This window comes from Rhinoderma darwinii, chromosome 9 (assembly GCF_050947455.1).
Source record: "Rhinoderma darwinii isolate aRhiDar2 chromosome 9, aRhiDar2.hap1, whole genome shotgun sequence".
NCBI lineage: Eukaryota > Metazoa > Chordata > Amphibia > Anura > Rhinodermatidae > Rhinoderma > Rhinoderma darwinii.
The window spans coordinates 79,816,086-79,837,768 of NC_134695.1; the positions used below are offsets into that span (position 1 = coordinate 79,816,086).

At 50.6% G+C, this 21,683-nt stretch overlaps 1 protein-coding gene across 2 annotated transcripts in view; it reads left to right on the top strand.

Annotated features, from left to right (window-relative positions):
* Positions 1-21,683, top strand: part of WTIP (WT1 interacting protein) — a 61,409-nt gene that overhangs the window by 35,953 nt on the left and 3,773 nt on the right. For both annotated transcript variants that reach the window (XM_075838276.1, XM_075838275.1), the window contains exons 2-7: positions 16,018-16,119; positions 18,238-18,305; positions 19,210-19,272; positions 20,351-20,481; positions 20,625-20,676; positions 21,109-21,177. In XM_075838276.1, coding sequence (XP_075694391.1) covers positions 16,074-16,119; positions 18,238-18,305; positions 19,210-19,272; positions 20,351-20,481; positions 20,625-20,676; positions 21,109-21,177 — 429 coding nt within the window. In that variant the 5' untranslated portion in view covers positions 16,018-16,073. The remainder of the gene's footprint in view (positions 1-16,017; positions 16,120-18,237; positions 18,306-19,209; positions 19,273-20,350; positions 20,482-20,624; positions 20,677-21,108; positions 21,178-21,683) is intronic.

The window sequence follows — 21,683 nt, forward strand, 5'->3', positions numbered from 1 at the left end:
CGGTGCGAGAAAACTCCTGCATGTGTGATTTCCCTGCACAGCACATGGACGTTATTCACATTAGTCTGAATGAGTCCTTATCGTCTGCGTCCCCGTCATCTCCTGACCCTGCTGATCATAAGAGCTTACACTCTACAGGAGAGAGGACCCTGCTGACCATAAGAGCTTACACTCTACAGGAGAGAGGACCCCGCTGACCATAAGAGCTTACACTCTACAGGAGAGAGGACACTGCTGATCATAAGAGCTTACACTCTACAGGAGAGAGGACACTGCTGATCATAAGAGCTTACACTCTACAGGAGAGACACTGCTGACCATAAGAGCTTACACTCTACAGGAGAGAGGACACTGCTGACCATAAGAGCTTACACTCTACAGGAGAGAGGACACCGCTGACCATAAGAGCTTACACTCTACAGGAGAGAGGACCCCGCTGATCATAAGAGCTTACACTCTACAGGAGAGAGGACCCTGCTGATTATAAGAGCTTACACTCTACAGGAGAGACACTGCTGACCATAAGAGCTTACACTCTACAGGAGAGAGGACCCTGCTGATTATAAGAGCTTACACTCTACAGGAGAGAGGACCCCGCTGACCATAAGAGCTTACACTCTACAGGAGAGAGGACCCCGCTGATCATAAGAGCTTACACTCTACAGGAGAGAGGACCCCGCTGACCATAAGAGCTTACACTCTACAGGAGAGAGGACCCTGCTGACCATAAGAGCTTACACGCTACAGGAGAGAGGACCCTGCTGACCATAAGAGCTTACACTCTACAGGAGAGAGGACCCTGCTGACCATAAGAGCTTACACTCTACAGGAGAGAGGACACTGCTGACCATAAGAGCTTACACTCTACAGGAGAGAGGACACTGCTGATCATAAGAGCTTACACTCTACAGGAGAGAAGATACTGCTGACCATAAGAGCTTACACTCTACAGGAGAGGACCCCGCTGATCATAAGAGCTTACACTCTACAGGAGAGGACACTGCTGATCATAAGAGCTTACACTCTACAGGAGAGACACTGCTGACCATAAGAGCTTACACTCTACAGGAGAGAGGACACTGCTGACCATAAGAGCTTACACTCTACAGGAGAGAGGACCCCGCTGATCATAAGAGCTTACACTCTACAGGAGAGAGGACCCTGCTGATTATAAGAGCTTACACTCTACAGGAGAGAGGACCCCGCTGACCATAAGAGCTTACACTCTACAGGAGAGAGGACCCCGCTGATCATAAGAGCTTACACTCTACAGGAGAGAGGACCCCGCTGACCATAAGAGCTTACACTCTACAGGAGAGAGGACCCCGCTGACCATAAGAGCTTACACTCTACAGGAGAGAGGACCCTGCTGACCATAAGAGCTTACACTCTACAGGAGAGAAGATACTGCTGACCATAAGAGCTTACACTTTACAGGAGAGAGGACACTGCTGACCATAAGAGCTTACACTCTACAGGAGACACACTGCTGAGCATAAGAGCTTACACTCTACAGGAGAGGACCCCGCTGACCATAAGAGCTTACACTCTACAGGAGAGGACACTACTGACCATAAGAGCTTACACTCTACAGGAGAGGACACTGCTGACCATAAGAGCTTACACTCTACAGGAGAGGACACTACTGACCATAAGAGCTTACACTCTACAGGAGAGAGGACACTGCTGATCATAAGAGCTTACACTCTACAGGAGAGAGGACACTGCTGACCATAAGAGCTTACACTCTACAGGAGAGAGGACCCTGCTGACCATAAGAGCTTACACTCTACAGGAGAGAGGACCCTGCTGATCATAAGAGCTTACACTCTACAGGAGAGAAGACACTGCTGACCATAAGAGCTTACACTCTACAGGAGAGGACACTGCTGATCATAAGAGCTTACACTCTACAGGAGAGACACTGCTGACCATAAGAGCTTACACTCTACAGGAGAGAGGACACTGCTGACCATAAGAGCTTACACTCTACAGGAGAGAGGACCCCGCTGATCATAAGAGCTTACACTCTACAGGAGAGAGGACCCTGCTGATTATAAGAGCTTACACTCTACAGGAGAGAGGACCCCGCTGACCATAAGAGCTTACACTCTACAGGAGAGAGGACCCCGCTGATCATAAGAGCTTACACTCTACAGGAGAGAGGACCCCGCTGACCATAAGAGCTTACACTCTACAGGAGAGAGGACCCTGCTGACCATAAGAGCTTACACTCTACAGGAGAGAAGATACTGCTGACCATAAGAGCTTACACTTTACAGGAGAGAGGACACTGCTGACCATAAGAGCTTACACTCTACAGGAGACACACTGCTGAGCATAAGAGCTTACACTCTACAGGAGAGGACCCCGCTGACCATAAGAGCTTACACTCTACAGGAGAGGACACTACTGACCATAAGAGCTTACACTCTACAGGAGAGGACACTGCTGACCATAAGAGCTTACACTCTACAGGAGAGAGGACACTGCTGATCATAAGAGCTTACACTCTACAGGAGAGAGGACACTGCTGACCATAAGAGCTTACACTCTACAGGAGAGAGGACCCTGCTGACCATAAGAGCTTACACTCTACAGGAGAGAGGACCCTGCTGACCATAAGAGCTTACACTCTACAGGAGAGAGGACCCTGCTGACCATAAGAGCTTACACTCTACAGGAGAGAGGACACTGCTGACCATAAGAGCTTACACTCTACAGGAGAGGACCCCGCTGACCATAAGAGCTTACACTCTACAGGAGAGAGGACCCCGCTGACCATAAGAGCTTACACTCTACAGGAGAGGACACTACTGACCATAAGAGCTTACACTCTACAGGAGAGAGGACCCTGCTGACCATAAGAGCTTACACTCTACAGGAGATAAGACCGTGCTGACCATAAGAGCTTACACTCTACAGGAGAGAGGACCCCGCTGATCATAAGAGCTTACACTCTACAGGAGAGAGGACACTGCTGACCATAAGAGCTTACACTCTACAGGAGAGAGGACACTGCTGACCATAAGAGCTTACACTCTACAGGAGAGGACCCCGCTGACCATAAGAGCTTACACTCTACAGGAGAGACACTGCTGACCATAAGAGCTTACACTCTACAGGAGAGAGGACCCCGCTGACCATAAGAGCTTACACTCTACAGGAGAGAGGACACTGCTGACCATAAGAGCTTACACTCTACAGGAGAGAGGACCCCGCTGACCATAAGAGCTTACACTCTACAGGAGAGAGGACACTGCTGATCATAAGAGCTTACACTCTACAGGAGAGGACCCCGCTGACCATAAGAGCTTACACTCTACAGGAGAAACACTGCTGACCATAAGAGCTTACACTCTACAGGAGAGAGGACCCTGCTGACCATAAGAGCTTACACTCTACAGGAGAGAGGACACTGCTGACCATAAGAGCTTACACTCTACAGGAGAGAGGACACTGCTGACCATAAGAGCTTACACTCTACGGGAGAGAGGACACTGCTGACCATAAGAGCTTACACTCTACAGGAGAGAGGACACTGCTGACCATAAGAGCTTACACTCTACAGGAGAGGACCCCGCTGACCATAAGAGCTTACACTCTACAGGAGAGAGGACACTGCTGATCATAAGAGCTTACACTCTACAGGAGAGAGGACCCCGCTGACCATAAGAGCTTACACTCTACAGGAGAGAGGACCCTGCTGACCATAAGAGCTTACACTCTACAGGAGAGAGGACACTGCTGATCATAAGAGCTTACACTCTACAGGAGAGAGGACCCCGCTGACCATAAGAGCTTACACTCTACAGGAGAGAGGACACTGCTGACCATAAGAGCTTACACTCTACAGGAGAGAGGACACTGCTGACCATAAGAGCTTACACTCTACAGGAGAGAGGACACTGCTGACCATAAGAGCTTACACTCTACAGGAGAGAGGACACTGCTGACCATAAGAGCTTACACTCTACAGGAGAGAGGACACTGCTGACCATAAGAGCTTACACTCTACAGGAGAGAGGACACTGCTGATCATAAGAGCTTACACTCTACAGGAGAGAGGACACTGCTGACCATAAGAGCTTACACTCTACAGGAGAGAGGACACTGCTGATCATAAGAGCTTACACTCTACAGGAGAGAGGACACTGCTGATCATAAGAGCTTACACTCTACAGGAGAGAGGTCCCTGCTGATCATAAGAGCTTACACTCTACAGGAGAGAGGACCCTGCTGACCATAAGAGCTTACACTCTACAGGAGAGAGGACCCTGCTGATCATAAGAGCTTACACTCTACAGGAGAGAGGACCCCGCTGACCATAAGAGTTTACACTCTACAGGAGAAAGGACCCTGCTGACCATAAGAGCTTACACTCTACAGGAGAGAGGACACTGCTGACCATAAGAGCTTACACTCTACAGGAGAGAGGACCCCGCTGATCATAAGAGCTTACATGCTACAGGAGAGAGGACCCTGCTGACCATAAGAGCTTACACTCTACAGGAGAGAGGACACTGCTGACCATAAGAGCTTACACTCTACAGGAGAGAGGACACATCTGACCATAAGAGCTTACACTCTACAGGAGAGAGGACCCTGCTGATCATAAGAGCTTACACTCTACAGGAGAGGACCCTGCTGACCATAAGAGCTTACACTCTACAGGAGAGAGGACACATCTGACCATAAGAGCTTACACTCTACAGGAGAGAGGACCCTGCTGATCATAAGAGCTTACACTCTACAGGAGAGGACCCCGCTGACCATAAGAGCTTACACTCTACAGGAGAGAAGACCCTGCTGATCATAAGAGCTTACACTCTACAGGAGAGAGGACACTGCTGATCATAAGAGCTTACACTCTACAGGAGAGAAGATACTGCTGACCATAAGAGCTTACACTTTACAGGAGAGAGGACACTGCTGACCATAAGAGCTTACACTCTACAGGAGACACACTGCTGACCATAAGAGCTTACACTCTACAGGAGAGGACCCCGCTGACCATAAGAGCTTACACTCTACAGGAGAGGACACTACTGACCATAAGAGCTTACACTCTACAGGAGAGGACCCCGCTGATCATAAGAGCTTACACTCTACAGGAGAGAGGACACTGCTGACCATAAGAGCTTACACTCTACAGGAGAGAGGACACTGCTGACCATAAGAGCTTACACTCTACAGGAGAGAGGACCCCGCTGACCATAAGAGCTTACACTCTACAGGAGAGACACTGGTGACCATAAGAGCTTACACTCTACAGGAGAGAGGACCCCGCTGACCATAAGAACTTACACTCTACAGGAGAGAGGACACTGCTGACCATAAGAGCTTACACTCTACAGGAGAGAGGACCCCGCTGATCATAAGAGCTTACACTCTACAGGAGAGAGGACCCCGCTGACCATAAGAGCTTACACTCTACAGGAGAGGACCCCGCTGACCATAAGAGCTTACACTCTACAGGAGAGACACTGCTGACCATAAGAGCTTACACTCTACAGGAGAGGACACTACTGACCATAAGAGCTTACACTCTACAGGAGAGAGGACCCCGCTGATCATAAGAGCTTACACTCTACAGGAGAGAGGACACTGCTGACCATAAGAGCTTACACTCTACAGGAGAGAGGACACTGCTGACCATAAGAGCTTACACTCTACAGGAGAGAGGACCCCGCTGACCATAAGAGCTTACACTCTACAGGAGAGACACTGCTGACCATAAGAGCTTACACTCTACAGGAGAGAGGACCCCGCTGACCATAAGAACTTACACTCTACAGGAGAGAGGACACTGCTGACCATAAGAGCTTACACTCTACAGGAGAGAGGACCCCGCTGATCATAAGAGCTTACACTCTACAGGAGAGAGGACCCCGCTGACCATAAGAGCTTACACTCTACAGGAGAGAGGACCCTGCTGACCATAAGAGCTTACACTCTACAGGAGAGAAGACCCTGCTGATCATAAGAGCTTACACTCTACAGGAGAGAGGACACTGCTGACCATAAGAGCTTACACTCTACAGGAGAGAGGACCCTGCTGATCATAAGAGCTTACACTCTACAGGAGATAAGACCGTGCTGACCATAAGAGCTTACACTCTACAGGAGAGAAGATACTGCTGACCATAAGAGCTTACACTTTACAGGAGAGAGGACACTGCTGACCATAAGAGCTTACACTCTACAGGAGACACACTGCTGACCATAAGAGCTTACACTCTACAGGAGAGGACCCCGCTGACCATAAGAGCTTACACTCTACAGGAGAGGACACTACTGACCATAAGAGCTTACACTCTACAGGAGAGGACACTGCTGACCATAAGAGCTTACACTCTACAGGAGAGAGGACACTGCTGATCATAAGAGCTTACACTCTACAGGAGAGAGGACACTGCTGACCATAAGAGCTTACACTCTACAGGAGAGAGGACCCTGCTGACCATAAGAGCTTACACTCTACAGGAGAGAGGACACTGCTGACGATAAGAGCTTACACTCTACAGGAGAGAGGACACTGCTGACCATAAGAGCTTACACTCTACAGGAGAGGACCCCGCTGACCATAAGAGCTTACACTCTACAGGAGAGACACTGCTGACCATAAGAGCTTACACTCTACAGGAGAGAGGACCCCGCTGACCATAAGAGCTTACACTCTACAGGAGAGGACACTACTGACCATAAGAGCTTACACTCTACAGGAGAGAGGACCCTGCTGACCATAAGAGCTTACACTCTACAGGAGATAAGACCGTGCTGACCATAAGAGCTTACACTCTACAGGAGAGAGGACCCCGCTGATCATAAGAGCTTACACTCTACAGGAGAGACACTGCTGACCATAAGAGCTTACACTCTACAGGAGAGAGGACCCCGCTGACCATAAGAGCTTACACTCTACAGGAGAGAGGACACTGCTGACCATAAGAGCTTACACTCTACAGGAGAGAGGACACTGCTGACCATAAGAGCTTACACTCTACGGGAGAGAGGACACTGCTGACCATAAGAGCTTACACTCTACAGGAGAGAGGACACTGCTGACCATAAGAGCTTACACTCTACAGGAGAGAGGACACTGCTGACCATAAGAGCTTACACTCTACAGGAGAGAGGACACTGCTGACCATAAGAGCTTACACTCTACAGGAGAGAGGACCCTGCTGACCATAAGAGCTTACACTCTACAGGAGAAACACTGCTGACCATAAGAGCTTACACTCTACAGGAGAGAGGACCCTGCTGATCATAAGAGCTTACACTCTACAGGAGAGAGGACCCTGCTGACCATAAGAGCTTACACTCTACAGGAGAGAGGACCCCGCTGACCATAAGAGCTTACACTCTACAGGAGAGAGGACCCTGCTGACCATAAGAGCTTACACTCTACAGGAGAGACACTGCTGACCATAAGAGCTTACACTCTACAGGAGAGAGGACACTGCTGATCATAAGAGCTTACACTCTACAAGAGAGAGGACACTGCTGACCATAAGAGCTTACACTCTACAGGAGAGAGGACACTGCTGACCATAAGAGCTTACACTCTACAGGAGAGAGGACCCCGCTGACCATAAGAGCTTACACTCTACAGGAGAGAGGACACTGCTGACCATAAGAGCTTACACTCTACAGGAGAGAGGACACTGCTGACCATAAGAGCTTACACTCTACAGGAGAGACACTGCTGACCATAAGAGCTTACACTCTACAGGAGAGACACTGCTGACCATAAGAGCTTACACTCTACAGGAGAGAGGACCCTGCTGATCATAAGAGCTTACACTCTACAGGAGAGAGGACCCTGCTGACCATAAGAGCTTACCCCCGCTGACCATAAGAGCTTACACTCTACAGGAGAGAGGACACTGCTGACCATAAGAGCTTACACTCTACAGGAGAGAGGACACTGCTGACCATAAGAGCTTACACTCTACAGGAGAGAGGACACTGCTGATCATAAGAGCTTACACTCTACAGGAGAGACACTGCTGACCATAAGAGCTTACACTCTACAGGAGAGAGGACCCTGCTGATCATAAGAGCTTACACTCTACAGGAGAGACACTGCTGACCATAAGCGCTTACACTCTACAGGAGAGGACACTGCTGACCATAAGAGCTTACACTCTACAGGAGAGAGGACCCTGCTGACCATAAGAGCTTACACTCTACAGGAGAGAGGACCCTGCTGATCATAAGAGCTTACACTCTACAGGAGAGAGGACACTGCTAACCATAAGAGCTTACACTCTACAGGAGAGAGGACACTGCTAACCATAAGAGCTTACACACTACAGGAGAGAGGACACTGCTGACCATAAGAGCTTACACTCTACAGGAGAGAGGACCCTGCTGACCATAAGAGCTTACACTCTACAGGAGAGAGGACCCCGCTGACCATAAGAGCTTACACTCTACAGGAGAGAGGACCCCGCTGACCATAAGAGCTTACACTCTACAGGAGAGAGGACACTGCTGACCATAAGAGCTTACACTCTACAGGAGAGAGGACACTGCTGACCATAAGAGCTTACACTCTACAGGAGAGAGGACACTGCTGACCATAAGAGCTTACACTCTACAGGAGAGAGGACACTGCTGACCATAAGAGCTTACACTCTACAGGAGAGAGGACACTGCTGACCATAAGAGCTTACACTCTACAGGAGAGAGGACACTGCTGATCATAAGAGCTTACACTCTACAGGAGAGAGGTCCCTGCTGATCATAAGAGCTTACACTCTACAGGAGAGAGGACCCTGCTGATCATAAGAGCTTACACTCTACAGGAGAGAGGACACTGCTGACCATAAGAGCTTACACTCTACAGGAGAGAGGACCCTGCTGACCATAAGAGCTTACACTCTACAGGAGAGAGGACCCTGCTAACCATAAGAGCTTACACTCTACAGGAGAGAGGACCCTGCTGACCATAAGAGCTTACACTCTACAGGAGAGAGGACCCTGCTGATCATAAGAGCTTACACTCTACAGGAGAGGACACTACTGACCATAAGAGCTTACACTCTACAGGAGAGAGGACCCTGCTGACCATAAGAGCTTACACTCTACAGGAGAGAGGACCCTGCTGATCATAAGAGCTTACACTCTACAGGAGAGAGGACCCTGCTGATCATAAGAGCTTACACTCTACAGGAGAGAGGACCCTGCTAACCATAAGAGCTTACACTCTACAGGAGAGAGGACCCTGCTGACCATAAGAGCTTACACTCTACAGGAGAGAGGACCCTGCTGACCATAAGAGCTTACACTCTACAGGAGAGAGGACACTGCTGACCATAAGAGCTTACACTCTACAGGAGAGAGGACCCTGCTGACCATAAGAGCTTACACTCTACAGGAGAGAGGACACTGCTAACCATAAGAGCTTACACTCTACAGGATAGAGACACTGCTGACCATAAGAGCTTACACTCTACAGGAGAGACACTGCTGACCATAAGAGCTTACACTCTACAGGAGAGAGGACCCTGCTGATCATAAGAGCTTACACTCTACAGGAGAGAGGACACTGCTAACCATAAGAGCTTACACTCTACAGGAGAGAGGACCCCGCTGACCATAAGAGCTTACACTCTACAGGAGAGAGGACACCACTGACCATAAGAGCTTACACTCTACAGGAGAGAGGACCCTGCTGACCATAAGAGCTTACACTCTACAGGAGAGAGGACACCACTGACCATAAGAGCTTACACTCTACAGGAGAGAGGACACTGCTGACCATAAGAGCTTACACTCTACAGGAGAGACACTGCTGACCATAAGAGCTTACACTCTACAGGAGAGAGGACACTGCTGACCATAAGAGCTTACACTCTACAGGAGAGAGGACACTGCTAACCATAAGAGCTTACACTCTACAGGAGAGACACTGCTGACCATAAGAGCTTACACTCTACAGGAGAGACACTGCTGACCATAAGAGCTTACACTCTACAGGAGAGACACTGCTGACCATAAGAGCTTACACTCTACAGGAGATAAGACCGTGCTGACCATAAGAGCTTACACTCTACAGGAGAGAGGACCCTGCTGACCATAAGAGCTTACACTCTACAGGAGAGAGGACCCCGCTGATCATAAGAGCTTACACTCTACAGGAGAGAGGACACTGCTGACCATAAGAGCTTACACTCTACAGGAGAGAGGACACTGCTGATCATAAGAGCTTACACTCTACAGGAGAGAGGACACTGCTGACCATAAGAGCTTACACTCTACAGGAGAGACACTGCTGACCATAAGAGTTTACACTCTACAGGAGAGAGGACACTGCTGACCATAAGAGCTTACACTCTACAGGAGAGAGACTGCTGACCATAAGAGCTTACACTCTACAGGAGAGAGGACCCCGCTGACCATAAGAGCTTACACTCTACAGGAGAGAGGACCCTGCTGACCATAAGAGCTTACACTCTACAGGATAGAGACACTGCTGACCATAAGAGCTTACACTCTACAGGAGAGACACTGCTGACCATAAGAGCTTACACTCTACAGGAGAGGACCCTGCTGACCATAAGAGCTTACACTCTACAGGAGAGAGGACCCCGCTGACCATAAGAGCTTACACTCTACAGGAGAGGACACTGCTGACCATAAGAGCTTACACTCTACAGGAGAGTGGACCCCGCTGATCATAAGAGCTTACACTCTACAGGAGAGACACTGCTGACCATAAGAGCATACACTCTACAGGAGAGAGGACACTGCTGATCATAAGAGCTTACACTCTACAGGAGAGAGGACACTGCTGATCATAAGAGCTTACACTCTACAGGAGAGAGGACCCCGCTGACCCTGTGTTTTGTGGGTGTTCCTGGTTGGGCGGTGGTTAGATTTAGTGTCTATAATATTTGGGGTTCTGGGGGAGCCGCTGGTTTGGGGGTGTCATTAGGAGCCTCTTGCGCTGCCGTTTTCCGGACGTTCCTCGGAGCCGCTGTTTGAGGTCATGCGATGATTCTCTACATCGGGGATTTGAGCGCGTTCAGTACAAAGAGCACGTTCAGCCCGGCTGGAGGCAACACAAAGATTCCACATTCCAGCCGCCGCGGCCACCGCATTAACCCCTCCGCAGCTACAGCCCAGCTTCTAGCACTTCCCTCGTGAACACGTAGGTGGCGGTCACACGCGCAGGCGTCACACCCACCTCGCTCTCGTGCACGTTATGAGGGGGGTCTCCTGACTGTATATGAGTTGTGGGGTCCGATGCTTTCTCCCGCATTCCCATAAAGAATGAATGGAGCGGCAGCACAAATGCGCGACCCCCACTGCGTTCGTTTAGGGGTCTCCCAGCGATCACTTATCAGCCGTCCTGTGGGTAAGGGAGACGTTTATGTGGTGGGAAGACCCCTGTACGCCGTGTCCTGAGTTCATGTTCAGGTCTGGATGAGGCGACTCTTCTGTGTGACGTGCGCTACAATGTACGAGACAAGCGAGCGGCGGAAAAATGGCCGGCGGAGATTTAGAACTCGGCATAAATCTTTTTGCACAACATAGAAAAGTCCCATTTCAGTATGTGAGTTCAGAGCGCCGGATGATGGGGGTCATTGTATAAACCTGTGGATGATGGTGGTGATAGTGTCCTCTCTATTGTGGCTTGTATGATGGGGGTCAGTGCTGTGGATGATGGTGGTGATAGTGTCCTCTCTATTGTGGCTTGTATGATGGGGGTCAGTGTTGTGGATGATGGTGGTGATAGTGTCCTCTCTATTGTGGCTTGTATGATGGGGTCAGTGTTGTGGATGATGGTGGTGATAGTGTCCTCTCTATTGTGGCTTGTATGATGGGGTCAGTGTTGTGGATGATGGTGGTGATAGTGTCCTCTCTATTGTGGCTTGTATGATGGGGGTCAGTGTTGTGGATGATGGTGGTGATAGTGTCCTCTCTATTGTGGCTTGTATGATGGGGTCAGTGTTGTGGATGATGGTGGTGATAGTGTCCTCTCTATTGTGGCTTGTATGATGGGGGTCAGTGTTGTGGATGATGGTGGTGATAGTGTCCTCTCTATTGTGGCTTGTATGATGTGGGTCAGTGTTGTGGATGATGGTGGTGATAGTGTCCTCTCTATTGTGGCTTGTATGATGGGGGTCAGTGTTATGGATGATGGTAGTGATCTCTTCCGCTCTCTCATCTGAACCTCACTAGTTCCCCATCAGAAGGGGCGACTCTTCGTCTTGCGCGGCGGTTGCGCTCACCATTGAGGCGTCTCTTCAGACACCTGCGCCATTGACACGAGGTCCAGGAATTCCTAGAATTTCTCCTGAGCTGACGGGATTATCGTCTCATCGTTTCTTGGAGAGCGGACTGGACGCCGGGAGTGTGGGGGAGGGGACCTGAGACGTCCGGTTGTTTGTGCCGCTGTCCAATGATGATACGAGATAATTGTATAAATCCTCGCCGCCGCGTCGCGCTCACTCTGCATTTCTCTGGCAGAACACCAGGGGTCCAGCTATCTGCGGCTCTCCAGCTGTTGTGGAACTACAACTCCCAGCATGTCTCACCAGCTTGCAGACCATTGCTCCATAGGGAAGGATCCGCAGCTCATTGCAAAACATTCATGAAAATTGGGGTCCCCCTCCTCCTTCATATGGGGTGCCCTCACACTGTCCAGTTGAGACTATAAAGGGCACCCCGAGGTCAAGGCCAGACGTGCCCCGGTCCCATCTGCTGCAGCGCCCCTTGTGGCCGGATCTGGTCTGCGCTGTAATTATCGGGGCCGAGCTTTACTTAGAATGTGGGTTTTGCGGGGCGTTACCCCCGGGGACTCGGCCGTTCTGGAGCCACATCTTGTTTATCCTGCAGGAGCCGCGTCGAGTCACAGGACTGAAATGAGGCGGATTCCGAATAATCACGGGACACAGCGAGCCTTGTATCGGGCCGGGACGGGTCTCTTTGATGCCTGCGTTCCGCTCGCGCCCTTGATGTTGCTTTATGATCTGGTTTGGGTCTGTCGCTTCATGCTGGGGGGCGGATTGTTGTTTGGGGGCCACAAGTTCATTTTTTGGATAATGAAATGTTCTAATAGATTTTGTCTTCCAATTCTTTATTCTCACTCCGTCTTTCACTTTCAAGATCTCTGCTTTCTGTCAGTAAGTATCATGTCCTACTTTAATCTGACTAATCTGTCCTGACTGTCTCACAGCTGAGGGTTTGGCACACTTGTATCAAGGATAGACTTTCATCTATGAGATGAACAGCCCGGACTCCAGACTGATACATTGTAACAAATGATCAGGACAAGAAAAGGGTTATTGCTGCTGCTGTTCTTCGCTCACAGAGGATTATCTACACTGATACAATTGTAACAAATCTTCAGCTGTGTGAGCAGTTTCAGTCCGCCAGAAAGTCAACTCTTCAGCTGCTGGAGTTGTTTCGCACTATAATTCGCCAGTTTTCTGCAGTAAATGATAGCAAATTTATTAGGCCTTTTTAATTTTTTTTGAATGACGGAGGCCGCATAAATAAAGAAGACAGAACTGCGGTGGATTATTAAATGCCCCCCCCCCCCCCCCCATTAAAGTCTATCAGAAGATTTCAGAACTTCTCACCAGACAAGTATTGACTTTATTTACATTATACTGGACGCCGGCCCTTTAATTGCGGCCTGAGTCACAGCTGATCCGCGTCCGGTGGGTGGTCGCTGGGCGGGTGGTCACTCTCTGCTGTCCTCGCTGTCACTACGTCTGTAGATCGGTGGCCTGACAGCGCGGAGCGATCGTCTCATTCTCCGGAAACGCTGCGCAGGAACACGACGTGACGATTTGTTTGCTCTGTAAATTCAGCGTCTCTTTCCTGCCAAGTAACTCCAGCGAGTGCGGCGATCACCAACGAGCGCTCATTATCCGTGACCGCTACACATTAACCCCTTCCCTGCTGCCAGACATGATGACCGGCCTCCGTATCTGTTCACACGACGCAGTTATTTGGGGTAAACGGTTCGTGTCTCGGCAGCGGGGGATGGTTGTTAGCGGCTCCGTCCTGGTGACAGAATTAGATTTTTTTTTCATATTTGCGGCGTGGTTTTGTTCCACCAGGTGGGGCGCTGCAGTCGGAGGTTTGTTGGACCCTCTTCAGCATTTTCACACAGTTTTTTAGATGCTGAGGTTCTAGGGGTTCAGAATCCTCATGTACGAGGAGCGTCTCCGGAGGTCCCAGCGGGTCCGTGCAGTGATTACAATAGGCTCCTTGTAATACTTCATTTCTCCTGTGGTGGCGCTGCACAGAGATTGACCATTTAGTAATAAGTCACCGCTGATCTCAGGGGTTCCCAGCGGCCGGACACTTACCTTATTTCCTGCGGACTCTTCTAATAAAAGTGATTGCACAAAGTGGAGTTCCCCTTTAAGACTTTTGACCATACATGAGGACGATCTTCACAATTGTGGGACACGCCTCCTTCTGGTCACGCCTCCTTCTGGTCACGCCTTTTTCTTCTGGTCACGCCTCTTCTGTGTAGTCCTTTTTTTTTTTTTTTTGGATGTATTCTTTCTTAAAGGGCCACACACTCGCCCAACTGCACCGTCTCCAGGTGACCCCGGGACAGCTTCCGCTTGTGTTTGCAGACAGATGATCTGTAAGTGACCCCTTCCTGCTCTGGGACATCGGGGGGCTTGTTGCGTTCTCGGACTATGACGTGACCTGTGTCCCGGTCGTATGTACAGCGTGAGGCGGTGACTTGACCGACCGTGAGAAGTGGTTGAGTCCTGACATGGCGGCCAGCGGTAGAACTTGTTTAAAAATAGGACCAGCCCTGCCCCCTCTAGTACAAGAAAGAAAGGGTTAATGTTTGGTTTGCAAAAATATTTTCTCAAACCCGCTCACCCCATTGCCAGTCCCCGCCCCGGCCGCCCACATTTTTCCATAATCACATTCCAAGACAAGCAAATCCGCGGCCTCGACGTCGTCTCCGGGTTTTTGTTTCTTGTGACGTCATTTTTTTTATGAAGCAAAAACAAATCCCGGAGCCGAATTCTCAGATCCAGGGGGAGGGGACGGAGCCGCGGCGAATAAAGATCCGACCGGAGGCCGTGGCGTCCTCGTTCTAATCGGCTGATCAGTTCTGTGACCCGTCAATTAACCCTTTAAAAACCACTCTGTTTTTAGTCTTTTCCCCTCGGTGTCCCGGCGCTGGTGACTTTGGGGGGTTCCCACCGAGGGGTTCCTCTTATGCAGCAGATGTATTTTTTCCTCACTAGTCTCCGGCGCAGCCTCTGATGCTGTACGTGCGGATCTATTGGAGGCGGAGTCCACCGTGACCGCACGATCTGGGGGGTCACATGATGCGGCGCGCACTGTCCATTCCCGGATCTGACGAGTGTCTGTTACTAATTTTACGTGTTTTAATTTCTTCTTGTTCTCCAGTTGCATCCAAAGCTGCGGTCCCACATCTGCTGGTTGCCCATGGACTGCAGTTTATCGTCACCCCTTAGGCCTCACGCACGCTATTGGTTTTACAGTGCGCAGAACCGCGGGGCCGTTGTGGTCAGACTGCAAATCCCTTGTTGTGCGTCCGTCCGTCCGTCCGTGTCGTCTCTGGACTCCACAATTCACCAGTTGTGAGAACCCGCAAATCCGCACCGTAAAATGGCGTCCCGAGTTCTTGCGGTTTGGATCTGTGGCCCCCGCACGGATCCGTGTAAATCCGACGTGCGCATGGGGCCGTAGAAAAGAACGGGGCGGCAAATATACGGTCATGTGCATGCGGCCTTAGACCGCTACAGCTCCCACAATGCACTGCTCTGTCTACAAGCCGGCAGAATAATGAGTGCAGCTCTGGATGTGACTAAAGGATAAGACGTGATGGTGTGTAAACTCCTAGATAAAGCACTTACAGGTGGAGCAGACTTTATTGTCCTGAGTGTTTGCTGGATGAGTGACACTGTATACCCCTCCTCATGTCTGTTCTCTGCCCCCAATGTTTGCAGTTTCTGATTTCTCCTTTTTTTTCTCCCCCTTTTTCCGCAGGTATTTGTATCAAATGTGGGAAGGGGGTGTACGGGGCGAGCCAGGCCTGCCAAGCCATGGGGAACCTGTTCCACACCAACTGCTTCACGTGCTGCTCGTGCGGTAAGTCACCCCCCCCCCCTATATGGGGTACACGGGAGCCGGGAGACATGTATACAGTGACGTTCTGCCGACAGCAATCAAATAAAGCTGAACTTTTCCACTCTAGTATGCAAAGTTTTCCCATTCACTGACAGCAAGCAGAGATCTAAAATGCTGAGGAATAAAACACAAAGGGGGAAACTTATCAAAACTGGTGCCCAGAAAACATGGAGGAATCGCCCCTGCAACCAATCAGATTCTAGCTCTTATCTCTGTTTTATGCCTCTGCATTTTCTAGATCTCTGCTTGCTGTCAGTGAAAAGAATACATTCTTGCGGATTAGGAAGTTGCAGAACACTTCAGGATTAGACTTTTAATAAAACTCCTGCTCCCGTCCCTGACACTAGTCCATATAACCGCGGTGTCATCGTGGGGTGCAGGCTCTATGTTGGGGTGCCGGGTGTAAGTTGCTGTAGATATAATGGGGTCACATCCTGGAGTTTGAGGAAATCCCTCACGTGTAGAAACCTTTGGACTTTTTCTCTGTTTCATGTGATTTGGGGGTGCAGGGGGTCTCTGTGCTCGGGGTACAGTCGTTTAGATGTCCGGGCTGGTCACGTCGGATGCCTCCGCAGCTTGGGAGGGGGAGGGGGTGCAGCTATTTTTGCCGCTGTGGGACAGGATATTGTGTAAACTCCAGAGTCAAAGGGTGAAACGTGAAGTTTGCCAGAGCCCGGCGCCCGTCCCCCTGCGTGAGAATCGCCCCCGGGGTCACTGCGTCTCCTGCCACTTCTAGTCCCGCAGCTCATAATCCGATAAGAGGCGGCGCTCGCGTCCGGAGATAAGACGACCACATGACGGTCCACACAATGATCCTTCTCTCCACATTTACACGGTACATTCCTCGCATTTCTCTGATCATTGCGATATCACTGTGACCCGCCGCGACTGAGCAGAAACGCAGCGTTCGCCCCATTACAGTCCTGATCGGTGGGAGGAGCCTCCGTCGCTGATCACCGATTGTCCCGATCATCGTTATCCGCTTCATCGATCTGCGTTTCAGGATCCCGGCACGTCCTCCTCCCTCCAGAAACTCCCCAAAACGACGTTGCGTCCCGCATACGTGGCCGCCGTGACTGCGCGCCTGCTAGTCTTCATGCCGTATTTCTCTGGTCACAGACCTGTTCACACCTGGTGCAGGAAAGGGTTAAATAATAGTAGACTTTCCATTTCTCACCAACATTTCTGCTTGCTGACAGTGAATGGAAACATTATATTTTTTATATCCAGAAGCTGAAAACCTGTCCTGACCTGAATACTCCTCACAGCTGAGGGTTTGTTACAATGTATCCAGTCTAGACAATCCTCTATGAGCTAAACGCAGCAGCACAAATCTCTCTCCTGTCCTGGACTCCAGACTGATGCGCGTTACCTGCACTGACACATTGTAACAACTGAGAAGTATTGGGTCAGGATGGGTTTTCCCCACTACGGCGACTATCTGACAGCGCCCGGAATAAGAGACGTGTTCCAGGTAAGGAACGGTTTAGATCCGAGCGAGGAAGGCGGCCATATTGAGAAGCAGTGACATCACTAAGCAGCACCCAGAGCCGTTTATACGGCTGATAACAGAGAGTTCTGCTCGTAGCCTCGTTATTATGGGAGCCGTGCTCGCTGTGGGGTGTTATGATTGGGGAGCTCTGACCCGGTCGCCCCGTCCCGCAGTATAAAGGCCTCGTTCATCCCTCGTCCACCGCCCGGAGTCACACGGCGACTAATAAACGAAGAAGCAGCGCGGGATTAACTCTGTGCACGCCGGTGCAGGCTGGGGAGGACGTACATCTCGGGGGAGCAGCGGCGTCCGTTATCACGTGTCTGCGGTACCGATGAGACGGATTTGCGCTGTTGTGCGGACGCTCCGCTGCTTTCATGCCACGAATCCATTGAAACTGGAAAAAGCGTGTATAGTCCAGAATTTCGGGTAATCCGGCGCCGGGATCCGGTGATTGGGATTTGTGTATGTAATAACGCAGCACTTCTGCCTCTGCTATGTTATAGGGCGGGGGAGGGTGGGGCTTTTACATATAATATTCCGGGGGTTTCCGACATTCTCACCACTTGTCTTTGTTTTCCCGGCAGGGCGGAGATTGCGCGGGAAGGCGTTTTACAACGTTAATGGGAAAGTTTACTGCGAAGAAGATTTCCTGGTAAGTTCTGCGGACGTTATAATGGCGCGGATCACCCGGCACCTGAAATACAGCGGGGGAGGGCTCGTTACTGTGTCATGTATTTCTGTCATTTCCTAATTTTCCGCTCACCGGCGCCTCGTAATTGTGTGATGACATCACGTGACCATAGTGGCCAATCCCTGCTGTGAGAAGTGATGTCATCACACTGGCTGGAGCGGAGAGATAAGAATACTAGGGGGGGGGTCCCCAGTTTCCAGGCTTTACCTTCCCTGTATTACGCAGTCAGGGTTGGCGCCCGGGTGCCGGTTGTTTCATCCTGGTCTTTATAATGAGTCTCTTGTTCTCAGGACTCCTGTATTATTATGACACGGGGGAGGGGTTAATGACACGTGACTCCCGCGTCTGACTCATCGAGGAACAACCGTCAGATCCTGGGCGCTCGAGGAGACGTGTAAACACGGTGGCCGCAGTGACGTAGAGGGGAGACGTCATCTCAGGACATGTTGGGAGTTGTAGTCTCCAGCAGTTGGAGGTTGCAGATCTGCATTATTAGTTATAGAAGCACCTGGGGGGACAGTTTTTAAGCCTCTGCTTACTGTCAGTGAATGGGGACCTTCATTGTTTACAGCCAGAGATCGTAAAAATGGAAACACAAAGTTGCAGAAGTGCGTTGTCCAATGATCACAGAAGCAGCGCGGCGCCGTCCGTGTCACGTGAATGGGGCTGAGATGTAATACCAGACACAACCATGGACAGGAGGGGCGCTGTCTGGGGGTGGGAAGCAGCTCCTGTCTTCTAATCCTGGACCATCCCTTTAAGCTTTAGTGACTTCAGAATGCACCGGCCCTTTAACATGAGGCCACGCCTCTTGCGCATTATGTAACATGGCCGCCCGCTAATCTCCGGTATCTTTTTCTCGCAGTTTTCCGGCTTCCAGCAGACGGCAGACAAGTGTTTTGTTTGTGGACACCTCATAATGGAGATGGTGAGTACAAGACCTGCAGCCGCCACAGCACAGGAAACGAGCGGCCCCGGAGCTGCGCTCATAATAACGACGTGGCCAGAGCTGCGCTCATAATAACGAGCGTCCCCGGAGCTGCGCTCATAATAACGAGCGTCCCCGGAGCTGCGCTCATAATAACGAGCGTCCCCGGAGCTGCGCTCATAATAACAACGTGGCCAGAGCTGCGCTCATAATAACGAGCGTCCCCGGAGCTGCGCTCATAATAACGAGCGTCCCCGGAGCTGCGCTCATAATAACAACGTGGCCAGAGCTGCGCTCATAATAACGAGCGTCCCCGGAGCTGCGCTCATAATAACAACGTGGCCAGAGCTGCGCTCATAATAACGAGCGTCCCCGGAGCTGCGCTCATAATAACAACGTGGCCAGAGCTGCGCTCATAATAACGAGCGTCCCCGGAGCTGCGCTCATAATAACGAGCGGCCCCAGAGTCGCTACTTGTCATTTTTCTATTATGGCGGCCATTTTTACACCGGTGATCCCGGCATCTGCCGCCATATTGGTAGCATTTGTGTCAGTTACATGTGAGGGGGAGGGGTGTGATCGTGTCTCCTGCTCTGGTGATGTCTCCTTCTCTGGTGATGTCTCTGCTCCGGCACACCGGCGTCCGCGTTTCGTCCGCTCCCGTCCACACGTGAGGTATTTGCGTCTATGTGCCGACTCGTACAGGTTCAGACTTCACATTCCGCTGGAGGACCGGAGTTCTGCCCCTCCCCCGCCTGCGTCATGATGGTGTCTGGCGACGTCTTCCACCAGCGCCACCTCCGTCGTTGTGTTGGGGTCTCTGCTGCGTCGCGAGTCATTGATCCGACCGTTTCCACACCAGTATCTTTAATGAGAATGTGCCCATCGTAGTAACACGAATCGCTGCGGTTTTTCGGTCTAGTCGCCGTAGTAGTAAAGAATGGCGCAGAGACCGTCCTGCTGCTCTGCTGATGTTTGAACCTGGATTTAGGCGTCCATGATGGAGGTGACTGCAGCAGCGACCGGCTCCCTGGCTGGAGGCCGCCCGTCACCGCTGATCTCCGTTCTTGTCTTTCAGATTTTACAGGCTCTGGGGAAGTCCTACCATCCGGGCTGCTTCCGCTGCGTGGTCTGCAACAAGTGTCTGGACGGCGTCCCCTTCACGGTGGACGTGGAGAACAACATCTATTGTGTCAAAGATTACCACACGTGAGAGCCGCGCTGCCTGTGGGGGAGGGGGAGCGGCCGCCCGCTGTGCGCTGGATGGCTGTGCCGCACATTTGGCGCTCGTGTTAACCCTTTCTGCTCCTCTAGATCAGACTTGTAATTATTCTTCTTGTTTTGTCTTTCAGAGTTTTTGCACCTAAATGTGCCTCGTGCAACCAGCCGATCCTCCCCGCGCAGGTAACGACCCCGCCGCACCACCGATGATCTGATTATAAAGAGAAACGCTCGCTTTCCTCACCATTTCCATATCAGTGCTTGCTGTCAGTGAGTGGAAACATTCTTGTTTGTATCCAGACTACGTCTTACAGCTGAGGGTATGTTACAATGTTTCCAGAGTAGACCATTCTCTGAGGTAAACAGCAACACACATCTCTGATACATTGTAACAAACTTTGTGGACACAGAGAGCAGGAATATAGATCAGGGTGTTTTGTTTTTAGCATCAATGTTTCCATTCACTGACCACAAGAATCAGGAACTGTTCCTCCCGAGTGCCGTGACATCCGGTCTGGGGGAGGGGTCTGTGAAGTTGTAATTATCATGACTGACTCCGCCCCCTGCAGGGGGAGGGGGAGACTCTATTCACCTGCTTTCTCTCTTCTCCTCCAGGGCTCCGAGGAAACGATCCGAGTGGTTTCTATGGATAAGGATTACCACGTGGAGTGCTATCACTGTGAGGTAAGACTCCGCCCCTTGCGCCTTCGTTGTTCTGCTTGTCCCCCAGTAAAGTTTGTATTTTCTGCAGCGTGAGTTGTGGGCGGAGCCAGCAGGCGGCTCCTCCACTCCCTGCGATCAGCGGTCTCATTAAAGGGCCGGTGTCCCGTCTTCTGTAAATAAACTGCATCGTCTATAATGAAAAGTTCTGCAACTTCCTAATCGACGGAAAAGAACAACCAATCACAATTCTACTTTCAATTTCCAGAAAAAACAACAACAACTCCACTTAAAACACAGAAGGGGAGATTTATTAATTCCTCAACGTTTTCGTTTTACTGTCAGTCAATGCGATTTTATATTTAGAGGCTGAAATTAAAGCCCAGCTTACACAGCTGAGGACTTGTTACAGTGTATCAGTGTAGATCAGAGTCTAATCAGCCTGAAGTCCAGGACGGATTTGTTTTGCTGCAGTATCATCTACACTGTATACATTGTAACAAACCTTCAGCTGTAAGAAAATTAGGGCC